This window comes from Oncorhynchus mykiss, chromosome 21 (assembly GCF_013265735.2).
Source record: "Oncorhynchus mykiss isolate Arlee chromosome 21, USDA_OmykA_1.1, whole genome shotgun sequence".
In the NCBI taxonomy this organism is placed as follows: Eukaryota; Metazoa; Chordata; class Actinopteri; order Salmoniformes; family Salmonidae; genus Oncorhynchus; species Oncorhynchus mykiss.
The window spans coordinates 22235015-22259814 of record NC_048585.1 but is presented as its reverse complement, the minus strand read 5'-3'; the positions used below and the strand labels follow the sequence as shown (position 1 = coordinate 22259814).

Here is a 24800-nt window from a genome sequence, read left to right as displayed (position 1 = left end):
AAGGGAGCTGGATGGGAGAGAAAGAGAAAGATACAGAGAAAAGGGTAGAGGGAGCTGGAAGAGAGAGAAAGTGAAAGATACAGAGAGAGGGATAGAGGGAGCTGGAAGAGAGAGAAAGAGAAAGATACAGAGAGAGGGATAGAGGGAGCTGGAAGAGAGACAAAGAGAAAGATACAGAGAGAGGGATAGAGGGAGCTGGAAGAGAGAGAAAGAGAAAGATACAGAGAGAGGGATAGAGGGAGCTGGAAGAGAGAGAAAGAGAAAGATACAGAGAGAGGGGTAAAGGGAGCTGGAAGAGAGAGAAAGAGAAAGATACAGAGAGACGGGTAGAGGGAGCTGGAAGAGAGAGAAAGAGAAAGATACAGAGAGAGGGGTAGAGGGAGCTGGAAGAGAGAGAAAGAGAAAGATACAGAGAGAGGGATAGAGGGAGCTGGAAGAAAGAGAAAGAGAAAGATACAGAGAGAGGGGTAGAGGGAGCTGGATGGGAGAGAAAGAGAGAGGGGGAGCTAGAAGAGAGAGAAAGAGAAAGATACAGAGAGAGGGGTAGAGGGAGTTGGAAGAGAGAGAAAGAGAAATATACAGAGAGAGGGGTAGAGGGAGCTGGATGGGAGAGAAAGAGAGAGGGGGAGCTGGAAGAGAGAGAAAGAGAAAGATACAGAGAGAGGGATAGAGGGAGCTGGAAGGGAGAAAATGAACGAGGGAGTAGTAAGAGTGGGAGAGAGCTGTTACAGCTCATTCAGACATGCAGCCAGGAGAGGATAGAAGACATCACTTAATATGTTCTTTCGCTGTCCATTCAGATCATGGAAGAAGAGGATCTGAGCCAAATAATATTCATCATGGTGTTATAGACAAGACTCGACTAGACCATCTACCTGTCTGTATGGCGAGGCTCACAGCACTGTCCCACTTTGAAACTCATCTACCAACCTTACATCTCTATCTCGCCATTACAATGTGGAGTAAGTTTTTCAACAGCCATTTCCCGGTAGAGGCCCGCGTGCCGAATCATAGAATTACACATAGAACCCCTATTAATTCAAATGGATCTCTGTGGGCCTAGAACTTGAAGATGTGTCATCTAACTTGTAAAATGTATTACCTTCATCATCTGATTGTCAATCACTTCAAAGGTCTCCTTTACTAGGCTACCCGTTCACGATCATCCACTCGTAACATTTAGTATTTAGCCTCCAAACAGGAGGAAAAGAGACAGAATTTATGCGTCCACTGCTGTCGGTGTTCGCCACTCATCTCTGCATTGGCAAAATGTCAGTGTTCTTGTCTAACCACATGGCATTTTGGAGCGTAGGCTATACCACCTGTTTTCATGTCCATTTGCAAATTGTTCATGCCTCTGACATGCGGTAATGATAAATAATTGTGTAAAAGCCTACAGTTTTATTGACATTTTGTTTGAATTATTATGATAGGTTCATGTTCCACAGGTACGGTTTATCCCCACTATTTATTTTCCCAGGATGCCATACAGGACCGTCTTACTTTCACCCCTGATGCTTTCTACTTTGGTTGTGTTTAGTATCTATGGAGAGTACTGTGTACTGCTTCTTTTTGTCACAGACGCCATGTCATATGTCAAATATTTCCCCTCGCTCTCTCTCTCTCTCTATCTCTCTCTCTCTCTGTCTCCCTCTTTCTGTCTCCCTCTCTCTCCTCCTCCGGAGATTTGTCTAACCTTAGGGCTGCAGTGATAACAGCAGCTCGCTTTGCAAATGAGAAAAACCTCCCCCATATGAGAACATCTAAACTCATATTAATGCAGTGTCAGGGACGCCTGATGGTGCCCGATAAGCAGCTGAACGATTGTCGCTCTCCGCGCTACTTTATTTCAATGTCACCCACAACGTTATCTACCCAGCCGCTGCCACACACTGTGAGTTTAGAGCTGCACAGTAATGCTCCCATCGGGTGGTGATGCCACAGCACTCAGGGAAAAAACACCTTCTTACTGGCATCTGTGTCATCTACTACAGAATGGCCACGCTGTGAGTTTAGAGTTACACAGTGTTGCCCCCATCGGGTTACGATGCCACAGCACTCAGGGAAAGCAGACCTTCTTACCGGCATCTGTGTCATCTACAAGTACTACGGTATGGCCAATATCTCTTACCTCTGGAGTCAGGGTGTTCTGACAACTTCAGTGTCCCTGCTTGGAAAGAAAGTTATGAACATGGGTATACAATGCAATAGCATGATGAGTCTGTGGATTTACTGTGGATAATGAGGGCGTTTGTAAACATCATATAGCATGTTAGATCCTCAGTATACAGTAGGAGAAACATCATGTAACATCATATAGCATGTTAGATCCTCAGTATACAGTAGGATAAACATCATGTAACATCATATAGAATGTTAGATCCTCAGTATACAGTAGGAGAAACATCATGTAACATCATATAGCATGTTAGATCCTCAGTATACAGTAGGAGAAACATCATGTAACATCATATAGAATGTTAGATCCTCAGTATACAGTAGGAGAAACATCATGTAACATCATATAGCATGTTAGATCCTCAGTATACAGTAGGAGAAACATCATGTAACATCATATAGCATGTTAAATCCTCAGTATACAGTAGGAGAAACATCATGTAACATCATATAGCATGTTAGATCCTCAGTATACAGTAGGAGAAACATCATGTAACATCATATAGCATGTTAGATCCTCAGTATACAGTAGGAGAAACATCATGTAACATCATATAGAATGTTAGATCCTCAGTATACAGTAGGAGAAACATCATGTAACATCATATAGCATGTTAGATCCTCAGTATACAGTAGGATAAACATCATGTAACATCATATAGAATGTTAGATCCTCAGTATACAGTAGGATAAACATCATGTAACATCATATAGCATGTTAAATCCTCAGTATACAGTAGGATAAACATCATGTAACATCATATAGCATGCTAGATCCTCAGTATACAGTAGGATAAACATCATGTAACATCATATAGAATGTTAGATCCTCAGTATACAGTAGGAGAAACATCATGTAACATCATATAGCATGTTAGATCCTCAGTATACAGTAGGAGAAACATCATGTAACATCATATAGAATGTTAGATCCTCAGTATACAGTAGGAGAAACATCATGTAACATCATATAGCATGTTAGATCCTCAGTATACAGTAGGAGAAACATCATGTAACATCATATAGAATGTTAGATCCTCAGTATACAGTAGGAGAAACATCACGTAACATCATATAGAATGTTAGATCCTCAGTATACAGTAGGAGAAACATCATGTAACATCATATAGCATGTTAGATCCTCAGTATACAGTAGGATAAACATCATGTAACATCATATAGAATGTTAGATCCTCAGTATGTTGGGATAATGGGAGGAAGAGAGAGGAAGATTGAGAGAGAGAGAGAAAGAGAGAGGGCAATTGAGAGAAAGAGAGAGGGAGATTGAGAGGTAGAGAGAGGGATATTGAGAGAAAGACAGGGAGATTGAGAGAAAGAGACAGGGAGATTGAGAGAAAGAGACAGGGAGATTGAGAGAAAGAGAGATGGGGATTGAGAGAAAGAGAGATGGGGATTGAGAGAAAGAGAGATGGGGATTGAGAGAAAGAGAGAGGGAGATTGAGAGAAAGAGAGAGGGAGATTGAGAGAAAGAGAGAGGAAGATTGAGAGAAATAGACATGGAGATTGAGAGAAAGAGACAGGGAGATTGAGAGAAAGAGACAGGGAGATAGAGAGAAAGAGACAGGGAGATTGAGAGAAAGAGACAGGGATATTGAGAGAAAGAGACAGGGAGATTGAGCGAAAGAGACAGGGAGATTGAGAGAAAGAGACAGGGATATTGAGAGAAAGAGACCGGGAGATTGAGAGATGGTTGGTTGAGAGAAAGAGACCGGGAGATAGAGAGATGGTTGGTTGAGAGAAAGAGACCGGGAGATTGAGAGATGGTTGGTTGAGAGAAAGAGACAGGGAGATTGAGAGCAAGAGACAGGGATATTGAGAGAAAGAGACAGGGAGATTGAGAACAAGAGACCGGGAGATTGAGAAGAAGAGAGAGGGGGATTGAGAGAAAGAGACAGGGAGATTGAGAACAAGAGACAGGGAGATTGAGAAGAAGAGAGAGGGGGATTGAGAGGAAGAGACAGGGAGATTGAGAAGAAGAGAGAGGGAGATTGAGAAGAAGAGAGAGGGGGATTGAGAGAAAGAGACCGGGAGATTGAGAAGAAGAGAGAGGGGGATTGAGAGGAAGAGAGAGGGGGATTGAGAGAAAGAGAGTGAGATTTAAAGTGAGGGAAAGAGAGAGGGATAGAAAGAGGCGAAGACAGATGCAGGTAGAGATTGAGTGAAAGAGTGCCACACCGGCTGATAAGAGGAACATTGAATCCACAGGCAGTCCAGCAGGACACTGCATCACTCCTGACGTGCCCATAAACGTCAGGGGACTGGAGAGAGAGCCACCAGAAGGAACTCCAATTACCAATCCAGCCATCTTCCACTCATCTTCTGTTCCTTTCTTATACCGTACCTTCCCGATCTGTCTTTCACCTTCTTTACCTTTCTCTCCCTGTTTCTATTATCTTGTCCCTTTCTCCCCTTCTCTCCCTCCAGCTGCCACTCTCCCTCCTTCCCTCCCTCATCGCTAATCTAATCTATCCTTCATGAGAAAGCCTGCCACAAAATGTCAGATCAGTGACACATTTGAGGATCAGATCAGGGTGTTATTTGTCACCACCTAATCATACCCCTTCGCACTGTAGCTCTGTTGATGATGGGTGGACAGGCTGTCAAAGGCATGCACAGTGACAGGACAGCTGTATGACGCTCACAGTTTCCATGGAGGAAATGATGCGGCGCCGTGGAGGAAGTAAGGTGGGGGGAAGTGGGCGGGGGGCATATGTTTGGGAGGTCTGGTGGGGGATGGACGTCAATTCCATAAGTGCCAATTAGATTCAGGGACCGTGGGAGGACAGGAAAAAAACAAAGTCCCCCTAAATTTGTATCTAACGGCCTTGGACAGATGATGTTTAGCAACCATGATCAGACACACAGACATGCACATACACACACACATGCAGGCATACACACACACATGCAGGCATACACACACACACACACACACACACACACACACACACACACACACACACACACACACACACACACACACACACACACACACACACACACACACACACACACAGGCACACACACAGGCACACACATAGAGAGTTGCATGCTCACACACACACTGGGCGCACACACACAGGCACACGTACAAACAATTACGTGTGTGTGTATACCGAGTGTAGGTAAGGCAGAGAGCTTAGATGGGTGTCTGTTTGTGAGAAAAATCAACAGCTCGGATGACATCTCTCTCGACACGGGACCACGGAAAATGACAAACAGAGCACTGTCAACAAGTTCTCGCCACTCTCTACAAGTTCTCACAACAAGTTCTAGCCACTCTCTTCAAGTTCTCACAACAAGTTCTAGCCACTCTCTACAAGTTCTCGCCACTCTCTACAAGTTCTCACAACAATTTCTCGCCACTCTCTACAATTTCTCACAACAAGTTCTCGCCACTCTCTACAAGTTCTCACAACAAGTTCTAGCCACTCTCTACAAGTTCTAGCAACTCTCTACAAGTTCTCGCCACTCTCTACAATTTCTCACAACAAGTTCTCGCCACTCTCTACAAGTTCTCGTAACTTTTGGGGAACCGTTCATTCCACCTGGTGCCTGATTTGTAGCATATGGAACAATGTGTTGTGGGTAACTTCCTGTAAACGCCAGATTGGTTGACAGTATCCATGACTGAGTGCAGTACCATGGGTGTGGAGTTTCTGTCCTGCGTCACTGCTTGTGTAAGCCGAAGTCACACAGCATCTCACAGTAGGAATGCTGATCTCGAATAAGTCCATATAATATTATTCATTATTATCTAAAAGGCTAAACTGATCCTAGATCAGCACTCCTATTCTGAGATGCTTTGTGGATACATGCCCTGACCTGACTGCAACTAACAAGTCTGAAATCCCCCAATGGTGTGTGTGTGTGTGTGCATTTGTGCGTGCGTGTGTGTGTGTGCGTGTGTGTGTGCGTGCGAAGGAAGTGTTCCTGTCACAAATGTAACAATGTGGAGCTTCTTATACCATGCTTGAGTTGGTGTTTGGGTCATTGGGTTCCCTCTACCTACAAGTATGTTTTAATATGCAACATGTTCTTCCTGATCACGCTTTACTAGACCTTGTCACTTGTGATCTCTGTGGCTGAGCCTTGTGGGAGTCTGGGTACGGCGGGGGAAGTGAGAGGGAGGAGAGGGAGGGAGAGGAGGAGGGAATTATGTTCGCTATTGCTTCCCTCTCTCACTTTCTTTGCTCTTTCCGTCTCTCTTTTTTCTCTTTCTGTGTGAAGTAACACTTCACGTCCAGATTCAGTCACTTCCATCCACCTGCAATAATAGAACATAACTTGACAGGGGGAATCTGTCTGCACAGAAAAAAATACCCTGTTTTTACAATATTGTAGTCCAAAAATAGAGAGAGTGAACAAAAGTGAAAGATGAAAATATAAAATCCTCCTCCAGGTCATGCCCTCTCAGACACCCCATGAAGTCCGTCACGCCTGCCCACCCTCTCAAACCTCCGGCTGGAACTCCCCCAGAGGGGTCAGTCTAACTCCTTGACCATTAGAGTCCTGTCAGTCACTCCCCACTTCTCTTCTATTCTCTCACAGCGTCACGCCTCCAGTGGTCGTCGGTCGCCGGGCAGATTTCCCAGTGGGGTGCTCTCGGCCCGGGTAGTGTTCTGAGCAAATAGCCCCCTCTTGACCGTACGACTCACCTGTTTACATGCAGTCCCTTACCCCCTGTCCCTCTCCCCTCCCTTCCTCCCACATCAGCCTGATTCCAACAGACACCGTTCTCCACAAGGGCTGTCTATATTAATATGGGTCCCCAAACACCCCCAGCTGCCTCCTCCCACCGCCCAGCAAGCCTCGCATGCAACCAGGGGTAGTAGAGGGTAGCATTGAGGGGCTGGTAGGAGACCGGGTCTGTCCTGTGTCTCCTATAGAGAGGACAGTTATTCAGGCTTCCAGACTACTCATCATCTCTTCCTTCTGTTCTATATGAGATCATCCCTGGATGACTGATACACCAGACACACGCTCTAACACTGTTGTGTATTTAGGAGTATTACAGCGCAATACCCCATGCTATGTTGCTGTATGGGGCCATTTTTCCTGAGAAAGCAATGTTCTAAAACATACAACTAATGGGTGGTAGACCAGGGAACTGGGAAGGTTTTAAAAAAGTAATCTGGCCGTGGAGAAAGGACAGTGGAAAGGTGTGAATCCCCCAGTTCTAAGAGCTCTACTCTCACAGCTGGAGAGGAAGGAAGGTAATGAGACCCTAGGGGTGGTAACCACTAACATCACTGCTGCTCTGTGACTGAGCTCAGCACAGGGAGATATGTGAAAGCTGGAGTGGTCCTATCATTAGCCAATTAGCCCTGGAAATCTCCAGATTTTTCCAGAAAACCAACATCGCAAAGGGCTCACATTGACCTCGGTGGCTTTACCCAAACACCTAAGTCCATCCAAGCTTGGCTAGACTCCTAGATCCCCCCAGGGCTCTCCTCCTCACCCCAACCCCAGGAGGACTCAGAGCCCTGCTTAGCCCCTAGCTGACAGGCTCATGTTTCAGGGTGCACAAGACACAGACATTACAATATTAGTGAGATGAATAGGACCAGGGGGGTGACTGGGAGGAACTGGATTGGAAGATAACAGAGGGAGGTTTTGAGGCCAACTAAAACCCTTCTCCGTCAGGTTCTGACCAGCACGACTGCCTGTATTTAAGGCCTTATTTCTCCTTCATAGACCTTTCCTCTGTGCCTTTGCAGTAATTGAAAACTGGGGATCTTTCTGCATTGGCTTAATAGAGCTGTCCCTGCCTCGCAGCAAAGCGGGGTTAATCACTTTTTCCAGTTCCATTACCCCTAGAGATTGCCTGCAGATGAGTAAAGACCCATGCTGGACAGGGAGGGAGCTGGGCTCTGGGCTTTCTACTCACACTGCTCATATCTCCCCTTGCAGCAGGCTGAATAATTTGCACCACTTATTACTTACAGTACACAAGAAACTGTGTGTGTGTGTGTGTGCATGCATACCTGTGTGTGTGCGCATACCTGTGTGTGTGTGTGTGTGTGTGTGTGTGTGTGTGTGTGTGTGTGTGTGTGTGTGTGTGTGTGTGTGTGTGTGTGTGTATGTGTGTGCGCGTACCTGTGTGTGTGTGTGTGTGCGCGTACCTGTGTGTGTGTGTGTGCGCGCGTGTGTATGTGTGTGTGTGTGGCTGCACATACCTGTGTGTGTGTGTGTGTGTGTGTGTGTGTTTGTACGTGTGCACTTGTGTGTGTGTGTGTGTGTGTGTGTGTGTGTGTGCCTGCGTGTGTGTGTGTATGTGCATGTCTGTGTGTCTGATCATGGTTGCTAAACATCATCTGTCCAAGGCCGTTAGATACAAATTTAGGGGGACTTTGTTTTTTTCCTGTCCTCCCACGGTCCCTGAATCTAATTGGCACTTATGAAGAGGCTTGCTTGACGGACTGCCGTTCGGAATTGACGTCCATCCCCCACCAGACCTCTCAAACACATTTTTATTGTCACATACACCAGATAGGTGTGTGTGTGTGTGTGTGTGTGTGTGTGTGTGTGTGTGTGTGTGTGTGTGTGTGTGTGTGTGTGTGTGTGTGTGTGTGTGTGTGTGTGTGTGTGTGTGTGTGTGTGTGTGTGTGTGTGTGTGTGTGTGTAGGTGTAGGTGTGTGTGTGTGTGTGTGTGTAGGTGTGTGTGTGTAGGTGTGTGTGTGTGTGCGTGGGCACCTGTGTATGTCTGTGTGTGCGCAAGTGTGTGGGCGAGTGTCATCAGACCATCCTCTAATAAATGAGTATCCTTCCAGTTTTTGCCTGGCAGTTTGTCCACCACTCTGGATAAAATAGCAATTGGCAACTAATGTGCCACTCCAATGGCCCAGTTCATATGAGTCAGAGTTCAGAGCACTCCAAGGCCCAGTTCATAGGAGTCAGAGTTCAGAGCACTCCAAGGCCCAGTTCATAGGAGTCAGAGTTCAGAGCACTCCAAGGCCCAGTTCATAGGAGTCAGAGTTCAGAGCACTCCAAGGCCCAGTTCATAGGAGTCAGAGTTCAGAGCACTCCAAGGCCCCATCAAGTGCCTCTCTGTCTGCACCGCATGTCAGCTGTCCAAACTGGCCTCCAAAGAAATGTCTGAAACTGTTTGGAAAAAAAAGCCTAATTCAAGCAATTCTGTAATGATGAAACGCCCGTAGGGATATTTACCATCAATATTTAGTACATGGCCATGTTATGTTTCCCGTTCACTCAGCTCAAGTGATAGTGAATACAGTACATGTATCTAAAGAATGTAGGGGGGAAATGTACCGCACCTTGAATCAAAGTGAGCAGTAATCTGTTGTTTATACTTTCTTGTGTTTTCAAAGCTTCCTCTCTAGGTGGTAATGAAGCCTTGGATGAAGTAGAACTCTGAAATACACAACTTTTTGTTACGTCCCCCTGTTTCCTTGAAGATAGCACTAAAACCATTGTGTTGTTTGATCATGCAGGCGAGCTATCCACACATTAATGGAATGGGTTTTGAAGCAGGGGTATTCCTTTAATATTTTTAATTGGTATGTTCCAGATGAATATCTCCCCGATTTAATATAGTGAACTTAATTGTTTGATGTGGTGCCACCTGTCTCTAGCCTATTTATGCACGCAAACACAGGCTTTAATTTGGTTTATTTCATTTAATTAAATGTATTGTAATTACACTGTTAGTGTTCCGTTAGTGTTCCCCTCAGATCAAAACCAGTGTTCTCACTCGGATTATTCGTTTATCCGTGTCTGTAAAGCAATTGCAAGTGTCTCGCCGAGGATTACTTTAAATGCTCGGAATGTCCTGAGCTTTCAACTGTAATCAAAATGGGACTGAATTTGAATCCAACAAACACCTGTTGAGGGCAGAGAAATGATGGACGGCTACACAGTCGCAGTCGGACTGTAGCTAATGGGTGTTAAGAAGCGCTGCAATAGATGGTCAAGTGGATTCATACAGTAGTTATATAAAGTGAGTCTGTTGGAGCTAGACTTTTTGTCACTACCTTCCTCCACCATAACAGACAGACATCAGACTGAAGAGCCCTGGGCCCCTCCTCTGTATTGGTGTGTAGTAAAAGCACTTTCTCCCATTGATTCAAACTATCGATCCCGGCTGGAGCATTTATCCCAAACACTCGCTCTCGCTCTCTTTCTTTCTCTCTCTTTCTCTCTCTCTTTCTCTCTCTCTCTCTCTCTCTTTCTCTCTCTCTTTCTCTCATCTGTTCTTTGACAAAACAATTACAACACTATTATTGCCTTCCTGCTTACCAACAGGCTCCTAGACAGCTTCTACCCCTAAGCCATAAGATTGCCAAATAGCCAGACTGCTAAATAGCCAGACTGCTAAATAGTCAAATAATGGTACCTGAACTAGCTGCACTGACTCTATCTTGCACCGACCCTATGCACACCCACTAGACTATATATACACACCATATACACACTCACTAGACTACATATACACACCATACACACTCACTAGACTACATATACACACCATACACACTCACTAGACTACATATACACACCATATACACACTCACTAGACTACATATACACACCATATACACACTCACTAGACTACATATACACACCATATACACACTCACTCGACTACATATACACACCATATACACACTCACTAGACTACATATACACACCATATACACACTTACTAGACTATATATACACACCATATACACACTCACTCGACTACATATACACACCACATACACACTCACTAGACTATATATACACACCATATACACACTCACTAGACTATATATACTAGTGTTTCCCAAACTTTTCGGGGTCTTCTGAAATTGAAATGGGGTCCACTTAGAAAATCTGTAATCTTATCAAACAAATGACAAAATATTTCTTCAAATGAGTATAAAATACAAACTTTTAGTGTCAACTGAGGGCCTCTAATGCGCTTTCATGTCATTACTTTGATTCGGCACGGCATAACAGACCCAAAACTGAGGGAATATCATTTTTTTTAAATTGGGGTCCCCTGCATTTTCTAGTGTCAATTTGGGGTTGTGTGCAGAAAGGTTTGTGAACCCTTGATATATACACACCATATATACACTCACTCACACACACACACTATATTGACAATCCCACAAAAAATCCACACACATTCACATACTCTACATACGCACACACACACACATAACACACACACGCAGACTGACACAACATTAACACATACATACGTACACATTACACACACAGGCACACTTACAGACAAACACTTTTACACTCATCATTTGTTGCTGCTACTCTGTTCTTTATTTACTTTTATTATTATCTATCCTGATGCCTAGTCACTTTAATTCATGTACAGTACATATCTACCTCAAATACCTTATTATTATCTATCCTGATGCCTAGTCACTTCACCCTGCCTTCATGTATCTATCTCAAATACCTCATACCTCTGTACATTGATCTGGTACTGGTACTCCCTGTATATAGCTCCACATTGATCTGGTACTGGTACTCCCTGTATATAGCTCCACATTGATCTGTTACTGGTACTCCCTGTATATAGCTCCACATTGATCTGTTACTGGTACTCCCTGTATATAGCTCCACATTGATCTGGTACTGGTACTCCCTGTATATAGCTCCACATTGATCTGGTACTGGTACTCCCTGTAAATAGCTCCACATTGATCTGGTACTGGTACTCCCTGTATATAGCTCCACATTGATCTGTTACTGGTACTCCCTGTATATAGCTTCACATTGATCTGGTACTGGTACTCCCTGTATATAGCTCCACATTGATCTGGTACTGGTACTCCCTGTATATAGCTCCACATTGAGCTGGTACTGGTACTCCCTGTATATAGCTCCACATTTATCTGGTACTGGTACTCCCTGTATATAGCTTCACATTGATCTGCTACTGGTACTCCCTGTATATAGCTCCACATTGATCTGGTACTGGTACTCCCTGTATATAGCTCCACATTGATCTGTGTTGGTACTCCCTGTATATAGCTCCACATTGAGATGGTACTGGTACTCCCTGTATATAGCTCCACATTGATCTGGTACTGGTACTCCCTGTAAATAGCTCCACATTGATCTGGTACTGGTACTCCCTGTATATAGCTCCACATTGAGCTGGTACTGGTACTCCCTGTATATAGCTCCACATTTATCTGGTACTGGTACTCCCTGTATATAGCTTCACATTGATCTGGTACTGGTACTCCCTGTATATAGCTCCACATTGATCTGGTACTGGTACTCCCTGTATATAGCTCCACATTGATCTGCTACTGGTACTCCCTGTATATAGCTCCACATTGATCTGGTACTGGTACTCCCTGTATATAGCTTCACATTGATCTGGTACTGGTACTCCCTGTATATAGCTCCACATTGATCTGGTACTGGTACTCCCTGTATATAGCTCCACATTGATTTGGTACTGGTACTCCCTGTATATAGCTCCACATTAATCTGCTACTGGTACTCCCTGTATATAGCTCGACATTGATCTGCTACTGGTACTCCCTGTATATAGCTCCACATTGATCTGGTACTGGTACTCCCTGTATATAGCTCCACATTGAGCTGGTACTGGTACTCCCTGTATATACGTAGCTCCATTCTCTGCATCATAGGGAAAAGCTCGTCATAGGGAAAAGCTCGTAAGCAATCATTAAAGTCTACACCAGTTGTATTCGGCGCATGTGACAAATAACATTTGATTTGATTTACAACCTAAGCAAAGCAGTCATTTTGGGTCAAGTGCTCTCTCTGTCTCCAGTGGATGATAGGTTTTAGACAACTTTCAATTTAATTATTCAACTTCAAATAGTTTATTGTCGTCCTTCATCTTTCAATACATTTAAGTTCCTCCATTCTTGGATATAGCAGCACAGTTTACATTTTGCAATCCAGCGTTTGGATGTCGTTCTGAAATGGCTTCGCTCTACATGCACCTCAAATACTGAGTGAGTGGTTTTAAACCACCATTTTGGGGAATTTTTTTGGAACCCTTTTTTGGGAGGTTTTTAATCTGCAATGGGGATGGATGACAGTAGTACTTCAATTGTGTCTCTCTTTCTTCCTTTATAAGAGGTTATCAAGTTAACCTAACAAGCCTCTGCCTGCAGCAAAATGACTTTATCCCATCAAGTCACAAAGAAAAAGGTATTTGGTATATGGTCCGAAGTAAGATCACTCGACTCAATGCCCCACGGTGCATCATTCAATTTGATTGACTGCAATGACATGTAGTGGCTACTGAATCGTTTGTGACAATTAGCAGTTGACATTTAACCTCTCAGGGATAGGCGTCTTTCTAGCGGGACAACTTCCGGTGAAACTGGAGGGCGCGCAATTCAAATAAATAATCATAGAAATTATGGATGTTAAACTTTTAGGTACATACAAGCGTCTTATATCGGTTGAAAGCTTAAATTCTTGTTATTCTAACTGCACTGTCTGATTTACAGTAGCTATTACAGCGAAAACATGCCATGCGATTGTTTGAGGACGGCGCCCCACATCAAAATATTTTTCCACCAGCACAGGTTTCATAAATTCACAAATAGCGATTAAATATTCACGTACTTTTTGAAAATCTTCAAGCCTGAAACCTTGAACATAGACTGCTGACACCCAGTGGGAGCCATATGAGTTGCATCCTGGGAGCTAGAATTGAGTATGCCCTTATACTTGCCATTGGAAGAGCATGCTCTCTCTCAAAATAATTCTGGTTGGTTTTTCTTTGGATTGTCTCCTACCATATCTATTGTGTTATATTCTCCTACATTATTTTATTAACATTTATACAAACTTCAAAGTGTTTTCTTTCCGATGGTACCAATTATTTGCATATCCTGGCTTCAGGGCCTGAGTAACAGGCAGTTTACTTTGGGCACATCATTCAGGTGGAAATTGAGAAAAAAGGGACCTAGCCCTAACATTTAACTATTCGCTAAATGGACATAATTAAACATGAACTGGCTAGTTAACTCATGGATTCTACACATAAGGTGCACTGTCGTTGGATATTCCTCCCATTCTTTTTCATGTCCTTCACTTGAAAGTCAACTTTTTGAGTCCTCTCTGATGAAATTGACGGCAATACTCATCGCTCTGGCTTCCCTGGCTTCAGCTTTCCCTCTCATCTCCAATGGATTTAGAGCCCGGCTGATTTGGCAGCCTTGTAATTTCCTCAAACAGCACGGTCCAAAACACTCTGCCCGCTGAGAGTCCTGGCAAAAATTGGGAAACCTGCAGGAGAACAGGTTCGGAATGAAAGCAGCACTCTTTCCAAACCTAAACCTTGATGGTAGCTTAAAGAACATGTTTCTAGTAGTAATAATTCTACAGTATCTCTATATCTATCTTTCTCAAGCAATATACAGGGACAGAGAAAGAGGAAGAGATAAACAGCTTTGCCAGTGTTGCACCTGGGAGATGGCCATGTGGGGGTTTTGGGCATGGAGGGAGGGAGCTGACCCAGTTAGAGTAAGTCTGGCTGGGTAGTGGGGAGGAGTTGGTCTGGTCTGTGGGCACCGCTATCCAGGCGCAGGGTGTGATGGGGGCCCTGCTAAGCCATCTGGCCATCCTGTAATTGGGTAGGGCTTTTACACCTGCATGGCACACCTCGAGAGGGATGAGCTTTTGAGATGGAAGAGGGGAAGTAGAAACTCAGACTCGTTGTGCTTCCTCAGGTGCTTAGAGGAAAACGACTGAAAGTGAAAAGCAGCTGGTCTTGTTTTAATCTGTCCACTATCCTGAATCCATTATCCTCCATCTTTGTTTGGCATGTTGATTTGAGAGATTTCCAGGCTTTGGTGTCCTGATATTTTAGCTGGCCTTGTATCTGACAGACTAGGTACATTTGACGTGTTGCCTCAGCAGTGGAACAGAGTGGGCATGCTGGTGCATGGCTGTGAGAGGAAGTGGTCTCATTATGACAAAATTGACGCTATGTGTTAAAAGGGCATTTCTGAATTTTATCGGCATGCATCATTTAACATGCTCTCTGTGATGTATTATTTAGCTTTGGCTTGAAGTTGGTATAATAAAGGCAATTGAAAGGGCAGGTATTGACTTACTGTTGAAACGGAGATCGCTATGGCGATGACAGCCCATGGAAAGGGGAAAAGGTCATAGAGGCAAATGAGCTGCCAGCCAGCCAGAACAGAATGCTACTCCATGTTCAAGTTGGTCACCTGCCACACAAGGGTCTTCAGCCTCTATACGAGACTTGTTTATACAAGTATACATAGAATTTGAGATAGAATAACCCTAATATTCTGGGATGATCCTTGAAATGAGAAGCATCACTGTCTCTGTGGATGGTGTCCAACTCACAGTAGGCCTGAGAACATTCTCTCTCCAAGCATAATGCATTTGACATTAATGTCACAATGATCCAAGGTGTTTTACACTTTATATGTGACCACCTGCACATAGAGAACATTAAAATGGCTGCCTAAAGCTAGGCCCAAGTTAGTCAATTCTTTAAGCATTTGATGATCATTTGTCTTTCTATAAAGCATCAGTGGTGATGCATTAATACAACAGTGATATCAACTCTTGTACTACATAGTTACCACATGATGTAGCCTATAGCCACTCATTCTCCAAGAGCCTGTTCATAGGCAAAGAGCCAATAGCATCCATCACTTGGTGCTTTGACCTTGAGAGAGAACAGAGGAACAAAATGATCTGATCACGTCTCTGAGTCTCGACATCAGCCGCTACGTCTCTTTGAGTAACTGGGCATGTGAATAAGAAATGCACTGAGAGCAAATAGATAAATGACTTGTTTCAGCTCTGTCACTTCAGTTTAGCATCTAGGCCTAGGTCCTTTGTGCTGAGGACAAAGTGGCTATATGGGTCATTCCCCTGGTAGGTGGGTCTGTACTCTTCACAGGGGCCCAAAAGGGGGGCGCCACCAAACATCAGGGCGTGTCACAAAGATCTCCCTAATGTTCCAAAGTGTCGGATGTTCTCTTTAATGACAGCCCCGCCACCCTGATCTGGCCTCTAAGTGGATAGATTGTCTCTCTTGTTCCCACAATGCAAATGTGCTCCTAAATGGGGCTGTTTTCTGCTCAGGGTTTCTTGTAATTACAGCCCTTTGATGGAGCTCCTTTGTTCAGCCTATGACTCACTCACGCCTGTTAGGAGAGCGGGAAACTTTAGCAGGTGTGCATTAGGGCCCTTCGGATTGGAGTCTGACGTGGACGAACATGAAAACATCACGCCTGAAGCCTACAATACAATACATGCCCTCCATTCCCTTCCCACGGGATCAATCCTATCTCCAATAGAAGAGAAGATGCCTCCTCCCACATACCCTACTCTCTCCTGAGAGCGGCATTATATTCCGAAAGTCCTCTCCCTGCCTGCACTGAAGTGTCTCTGTCGTGGCCCGTCGTGCCTCTCCACGGCTCAGCCCCCACACTCACCTGGATGCTGCCTTTCAAAGGGAGACAATGGAAGGCAGGGAGAACAGGAAGGTGTAGGTGGAACTTTGAACTAGAGTGGAGATTCAAAGGGCTCACAGAAGCACTGATTGCTGTGTTCATTCATAGAAATTAGCTAAGATTTCAGGGAGGGGGTTTCAAGCCAAGCTAGAACCTGAGTTAGAACACATCAATGCAATTGTATACCCTTTATAAAATAGCCTATACAGTTGAAGTCAGAAGTTTACATACACTTAGGTTGGAGTCATTAAAACTCGTTTTTCAACCACTCCACAAAGTTCTTGTTAACTAACTATAGTTTTGGCAAGTCGGTTAGGACATCTACTTTGTGCATGACACAAGTCATTTTTACAACAATTGACAGATGACAGACAGATGATTTCACTTATAATTCACTGTATCACAATTCCAGTGGTTCAGAAGTTTACATACACTAAGTTGACTGTGCCTTTAAACAGCTTGTAAAATTCCAGAAAATGATGTCATGGCTTTAGAAGCTTCTGACAAGCACAGGCTTGTCAATGCCTGCAAAGTGAGTGAGCAACACCGCCTCATGCTAACAGGCTTGTCAATGCCTGCAAAGTGAGTGAGCAACTCCGCCTCATGCTAACAGGCTTGTCAATGCCTGCAAAGTGAGTGAGCAACACCGCCTCATGCTAACAGGCTTGTCAATGCCTGCAAAGTGAGTGAGCAACACCGCCTCATGCTAACAGGCTTGTCAATGCCTGCAAAGTGAGTGAGCAACAGCTAATCCTGTGAATACGCTGCACTCTAAATTTGATAAAATGTTTTCTCCCATTAACACACTTAGTAAACCTACAAGGGAATCGGATCAATGTTAGCAATACTATATTTGTTCTCAATTCATTCACATGCCTGGGAGTCCATTTGCATGACTAGAATAGATAACGGCATAAAAGTTCACACTTAAAGTAAAAAGTGGAGGTGTTAGAGGCTTTGTGTACGTCCCAAATGCCAGCCTATTCCCTATATTTGGGACACAGGCTTTGTGTGGTGTGAAAGCCAGCTTCATCTGCCTGGGATTGCTGGTTGAACCCTGCAAGATCATTGTGGTTTCAAGGTGTGTTTACTCAGGCTGAGCCAGCAACTAGTCATACAGAGGGAGCATCCACTCACTCATCTGTAGCAGGGCCAGAGAAAACTGTCTTTGGAAGGCATCTGTCACAACCAGCTAATCTTACCTGACTCTCTCTTGCTTTGTCTTTCTTTCTCACTCTGTCTCCCTGTCTCTCTTTCTCTCTCGCTCCACCTTCGATCTGCCTCTCTGTATCTATTTATTCTATGTACACTGGAAGCTATATTAAATTAGGTGTGTTAAACTCAACTCTTTCTCCATCTCTCCTCCAGCTTCTGCCTGGCTGCTCAACACCACCATGGCTGAGAGTCGAAGGGAAGCCCTGGCAGCGGCCCCGATGTCCACCACTGCCTCCACGGTCGGTGCCAACTCTACCGACATCTCTGGCACCGGATCCAGCGAGGACTTCTCCAAGCTCAAGGACAAGTTCATGAATGAGCTCAACAAAATCCCACGTGAGTCATGTTAGTGGTTGGTGTCCCCTAACCTGCCCGGTGACAGGGTGGTGATTGGTTGAGTAGCTACTTCCTGTAGACATCTCACAAATGCCTTACAGCACCCTTGGATCTGTTCTTTAGCGACTAATTGCAATCAACAAAGTACAAGTGGCCATTATGACTGATTGTGGATAGGGACTAATGGTCTTACTCAGAAGTACTGTGACTACTTTTAGAAACCCATTTGGCATTTGAGGTGCCAAGAAAACAAACGGCGTTGACTTCAGAGTTGTGTTTGGAAAGTATGTCTAATTTCCAAAATTGTTGGTTTTCTCAAAGCAAATTAACTTTTTCAATCTCCAAAGTTGTCTGTATTGCTGGGCACCCTGCGTTTCTTCCCTCCATCAATACCCTCCCCCGACAGGAGACATGACTACAGCATGTTGGAATCCTGACCAACTGTGAGCCCATCACTCCTATATAAAAATGTTCCACCCAGTGATTCCGGAGGAGATACTTGTCTTTGCCTGTAACGTCTGTGGAACAGTAGCAGTTAGTTTGGGACAGCAGCATCCTTTGTTTATCCCAAACCCCAACCTACTTATCCAGTGGACGTTGTTGTGTTCAGCCTCCCAAGTCCTAAATATAGACAAATCCACCGGCTCATGTGGAAGTAATTCTCGTGTCAGGAAATGGCTCCCGTGAAAAAGAGAGGTTCTGTTGCTTTAGCTCCAACGTGAATGACGCCACTTGTCACCCCCCTATCCACATCGATGGAACAGTAGTGGAGAGGGTAGCAAGTTTTAAGTTCCTCGGCATACACATCACAGACAAACTGAATTGGTCCACTCACACAGACAGCATTGTGAAGAAGGCGCAGCAGCGCCTCTTCAACCTCAGGAGGCTGAAGAAATTTGGCTTGTCACCAAAAGCACTCACAAACTTCGACAGATGCACAATCGAGAGCATCCTGGCGGGCTGTATCACCGCCTGGTACGGCAACTGCTCCGCCCTCAACCGTAAGGCTCTCCAGAGGGTAGTGAGGTCTGCACAACGCATCACTGGGGGCAAACTACCTGCCCTCCAGGACACCTACACCACCCGATGTCACAGGAAGGCCATAAAGATCATCAAGGACATCAACCACCCGAGCCACTGCCTGTTCACCCCGCTATCATCCAGAAGGTGAGGTCAGTACAGGTGCATCAAAGCTGGGACCGAGAGACTGAAAAACAGCTTCTATCTCAAGGCCATCAGACTGTTTAACAGCCACCACTAACATTGAGTGGCTGCTGCCAACACACTGACACTGACTCAACTCCAGCCACTTTAATAATGGGAATTGATGGGAAATGATGTAAATATATCACTAGCCACTTTAAATAATGCTACCTTATATAATGTTACTTACCCTACATTATTCATCTCATATGCATACGTATATACTGTACTCTATATCATCGACTGTATCCTTATGTAATACATGTATCACTAGCCACTTTAACTATGCCACTTTGTTTACATACTCATCTCATATGTATATACTGTACTCGATACCATCTACTGTATCTTGCCTATGCTGCTCTGTACCATCACTCATTCATATATCCTTATGTACATATTCTTTATCCCCTTACACTGTGTACAAGACAGTAGTTTTGGAATTGTTAGATTACTTGTTATTACTGCATTGTCGGAACTAGAAGCACAAGCATTTCGCTACACTCGCATTAACATCTGCTAACCATGTGTATGTGACAAGTAAAATTTGATTTGATTTGTCATATTACGCTGTCCTAGATTCATAGCGCAGGGAGCCTGATAGCGATGAAAGATTTTTCCGGCGTCTGGTCTGGCTAATTTAAAACCAACATATTTGCTTTGGGAAATAAAGCCGAAGAAGCTTTAAACAGTAGTCCGTGGTCAGTATGTGCTGCCCTGGACTTTACCCCATCAGACCAGAGATAGACTTTCATTGATTGACAAATGACAAGCGACAAACACTTCCTGGTCTCCTCATAGAAGTGTGTTGGAGCCATTGGGTGCTCCAATGAAATTGGCACCACTGAGGAGCATATGGAAGCCATAATGAAGACACTGTGGAGGGGGGTGACTCTGATGTCCCCTGTGCCTTAGAGTAATGGTCCCTCATATCAGAACTGTTTCACCATGAGAGGGCTTGAAGATACGCCACCTGTCACATTTAGCTACTAAACTACACCCCTCAATCCTAGCCAGCACAGCTAACCTGGTGCCTCAGCACTCTCACAATGGAGTTGCGTTACCCTTCCAAAACACCCGATCTTTCCTTCATTTCACTGTCTGTATTTGGCAATGACATGGTGGCAACCAGCCCATTAGGCTTTGTAACAACCCATGTACCACCTCTCTCCCTAATTATCACATTGTGTGATGTGGACAAAGACTAAATAAGGGGTTGTTGGGTGCACCTCAGACAGAGATGGTATCTGCAAGCAGCCCCCCAAAAAGCCACTCAGTTATAGTAGAGTTTAAATTACAGTTTTTGCTCCAGCACTCAGTCAGAACTAGAAAATGAGCGGCTCCGCGTCGAGGGCTGCCAGCCTGATAAATGCCCACTGACGTGTTTGTGCCAGGGAATATCAATACAGCTACTCCCAGGATGGGGACAGGGCATTAATAAGGAATATTCAAGGTGAGAAGGCAGCATGAATAAAACAGAATTAATCCATTGCCATAGAAAATTGTTTCCTTGTGGGTATTTCTACATAGGAATAGATGGTTATCTATAAGACTTGACTCCTGGAGGTAAAGCTGAATGCACGGTGTTGTCAGAGTCGGGCATCTTGTGCTGTATCTCTGGTATAACTCAGTGGAATGCCTTGTGACATTAACAAAGATCCATGGATGAATCTCCAAGCCAGAAGCTCCTCTTCAGCCCCATCTGTTGGCTGCTGCTGCTGGAAGTGGCTGTTTCTCAAATGGAGTTGAATTGCATCCCTACAAAAATCTTCAGTGTTTTCTTCATACATTTCCCTTCTCAAAATTATTTTAAACCACCAAACCTGGTTTAAAAAAAAACAAATAAAGCAACACCACACGGCACAACGCCTCTCCCCCATGTGACCTACTTGTTGTGTAAAGTACTGACATGTATGTGTAACTGATAGATGCACACACACATACATTTCAAAGCATTAACATGTAGTGTATGGAAATTGTATAGTCTTTTGTCTGTAATGTCTTTTTTGATACGTGCCCAGTAAGACTATCTGTTGCCATTTGCGTCGGCTAATGGGGGTCCTAATAAATCAAATCGAATCATTTCTAATTCGCTGTCTCATAACTATTTCCCACCAAGGAGTACCTACAACAAAGAGGATGTTATTAAAAGCATTACTTCCTCCATTACCTGCTGTAGTTCCATCCACAATCCCAGCATGCATTGCCACCACCAGGATGTTTGTGGAGATTAATGCAGACTGTCCCACTTTTCTCTCTTTCAAGTTTACCACTAAAAGTTTGTTGTCAGACTACTGATATTATTGGCTTGTGTGGAGAACGCCATGTGATGCCGTAGCGAGCGCCACATAAAGCTCATGGCCACACTCAGAGGGGTGTATCCGCTGCAGCTGTATCTGTTTGTGTTGGGCCGCACCACACCATGCTCAGGGCCTTGTGGCCTCAGCGGGAGGCGCTGTAATGAATTTTCCAGCACTCCCTCTAAACACCAAGGGACAATAATGAACCTCTCAGTGTTAGAAATGCTTTGCTCCGTAACTGCTGTCTCCACACTCTCCTCCATTACTCTAAATAACACAGACAAACATATTGAAAAGGACATTTCTAAAAACATGTATTTTCAAAGGCTGTCAATATTAGTGTTTTTTTTCACACCTGTTTCTGTGGGTATTCTGTGGGTAAGCTATTCATACTCATTACAAAATGGACTGTTTGGGATTTTAAAATAAAATTAGATGTACAGGTGACTGAAAGCTAACATTTCAAAAAATGATTTACAATAATTACTGAGTAGTTTATTTCATTTAGATTCTGCTCGGAAATGACAGCACCCCGGGGGTTAGGCTGGAGGTAGATCAGCAAAGACAAACTTCTCTGTCTCTCTCTGTCTGGCTCTAGTCCCAGTCCTCTCCCGGGGCTTGGACTGAGCCAGTAGGCCTGCCATTAGGCAGCAGGATGGGGCTGGGGTATCAGAACTTAGAGCTCGCAGCTTATACAGAAGGGAAGAACAGCCCTCCTCGGATCAAACTGCTTGCCCCCCCGCACACCTGAACCCATGTCAGGAGGGTGCTCCATGGAGTGCAGGGTGAGATCTCCCCTCATCAACAGTGTGATGCTTGACCATTTTGCGTTCAAACAAATAAAATGAGATGCCCAGTACGCTACCTCACACCTCACCCACCCCCAGAGTAGCATTTCAAAGAAGGGAATCAGAGGCCTGGTCCGAAACTCAATCACTTTCTTCCTCATTAGTTTTACATACTGTAAATCTTACCACAAATACCAGTTTGTGTAGCTAGTTATTTTTTCTGTTATATATTCATCCTACCCCATTTGCAGCTATTGTTGCACTGTCATTGTTGTTGTTCCCACAGTGGGAAAGTTCAAGGACCTGGGGTGCTGCTCTTGTTGGCATAACAACATGTAATGTCAAGGTTAATTGACCAACAGTGTGCTGTCATAATGTATTAGTTTGTGTTGCCATGCCTATTACCCTGATACATCATCACACACCACCCACCCCCCTGCCCACTACTGTTGCCAGTCTATTGGATCCTCTATATAAAGATGTAAGGAGGCAGGTATCTCCTCAGAGGACCATGGGTAATGTGATAACAAGCAGGAAGCTCCCACCAAGCCCCGAGGCAGACCGCACGTGACTGATTACTATGCGCCCATCTCATCAACCTCACCCGTCGTGGAAAATCAAACTGCTCCAACTCCCTCAGACTGCCTCTGCCCCGTACCATTGAGATAGTATGGAAATCTGCTCCAAAACTAGACAATGAATTACAGCCCTTTAAGCATCCATGATTCCTATTCCGTGTCTCACCGATTTGACTGATCCTGCACTATCTATTGCCACACCTGAAAGTGGTTGTGTCTCTCAGTTGAGCAACACTTCAATAGACATCAATACACATCAATGTACACTATACAACAATAATATACACTATATACTGTACATCAATGTTACTTTTTAACTCTGCATTGTTGGGTTAGGGCTCGTAAGTAAGGGCTCATAAGTAAGAGTTTCACTGTAAAGTCTATACCTGCTCTTGTCAGATACAATTTGACTTGAACAATACCCATCAATATACACTATACACATCAATAATACCCATCAATATTACATGAATATTCATATCAAAACACTGAAAGCAAAACACAATCATAGAAAACAAACATTATTCCGCAAAAAGGTCCTCAATCAGCCTTTTAAATTGTCCCAGAGGCATCAATTTGTCCAATCTTAGAGAGCCTTGGAGATTATTCCACAAGTAAGGTGAAGAAAACTCAAATAGATTTACCTACTTGTAACTCAGTGGAGATTGTAGGGATCTCCAGAGTTAGCCATCCATAAGACCAGGTCTGGTATCTCGTACGTCTATAAGTTAACAATTAAGTAACAATGAAGTTAACAATGAAGTTACAAAATGCAGTGATGTGTACTTAACCAATCGTCTATAATACTTCCTGACAGGCCGCTCCCCGAGTGGTAAGGTTAGGTAACAACACGTCCGCCACGCTGATCCTCAACACAGGGGCCCCTCAGGGGTGCGTGCTCAGTCCCTTCCTATACTCCATGTTCACTCATGACTGCACAGCCAGGCACGACTCCAACACTATCATTAAGTTTGCCGATGACACAACAGTGGTAAGCCTGATCACCGACAATGACGAGACAGCCTGTAGGGAGGAGGTCAGAGGCCTGGCTGTGTGGTGCCAGGACAACAACCTCTCCCTCAACGTGATCAAGACGAGGGAGATGATTGTGGACCACAGGAAAAAGAGGACCGAGCACGCCCCCATTCTCATCGATGGGGCTGTAGTGGAGCAGGTTGAGAGCTTCAAGTTCCTTGGCGTCCACATCACCAACAAACGAACATGGTCCAAGCACACCAAGACAGTCATGAAGAGTGCATGACAAAAAAAATTCCCTCAGGAGACTGAAAAGATTTGTCATGGGTTCTCAGATCCTCAAAAGGTTCTACAGCTGCACCATCGAGAGCATCTTGACCGGTTGCAACACTGCCCGGTATGGAAACTGCTCGGCCTCGAACCGCAAGGCACAACAGAGGGTAGTGCATAAGGCCCAGTACATCACCTGGGGCCAAGCTTCCTGCAATCCAGGACCTTTATACCAGGCGGTGTCAGAGGTAGGCCCTAAAAATTGTCAAAGACTCCAGCCACCCTAGTCATAGAAGGTTCTCTCTGCTACCCCACAGCAAGCGGTACCGGACCGCCAAGTCTAGGTCCAAGAGGCTACTAACAGCTTCTACCCCCAAGCCATAAGACTCCTGAACATCTAATCAAATGGCTACCCAGACTATTTGCATTGCCCCCCCTCTTTTACACCGCTGCTACTCTCTGTTGTTA

General features: G+C 44.5%; 1 protein-coding gene across 2 annotated transcripts in view; it reads left to right on the top strand.

Moving 5' to 3' along the window:
- LOC110500005 (synaptotagmin-1) overlaps positions 1-24800 on the top strand; it is a 140473-nt gene that overhangs the window by 71237 nt on the left and 44436 nt on the right. For both annotated transcript variants that reach the window (XM_036957293.1, XM_036957292.1), the window contains exon 4: positions 18036-18218. In XM_036957293.1, the coding sequence (XP_036813188.1) occupies positions 18062-18218 (157 nt within the window). In that variant the 5' untranslated portion in view covers positions 18036-18061. The remainder of the gene's footprint in view (positions 1-18035; positions 18219-24800) is intronic.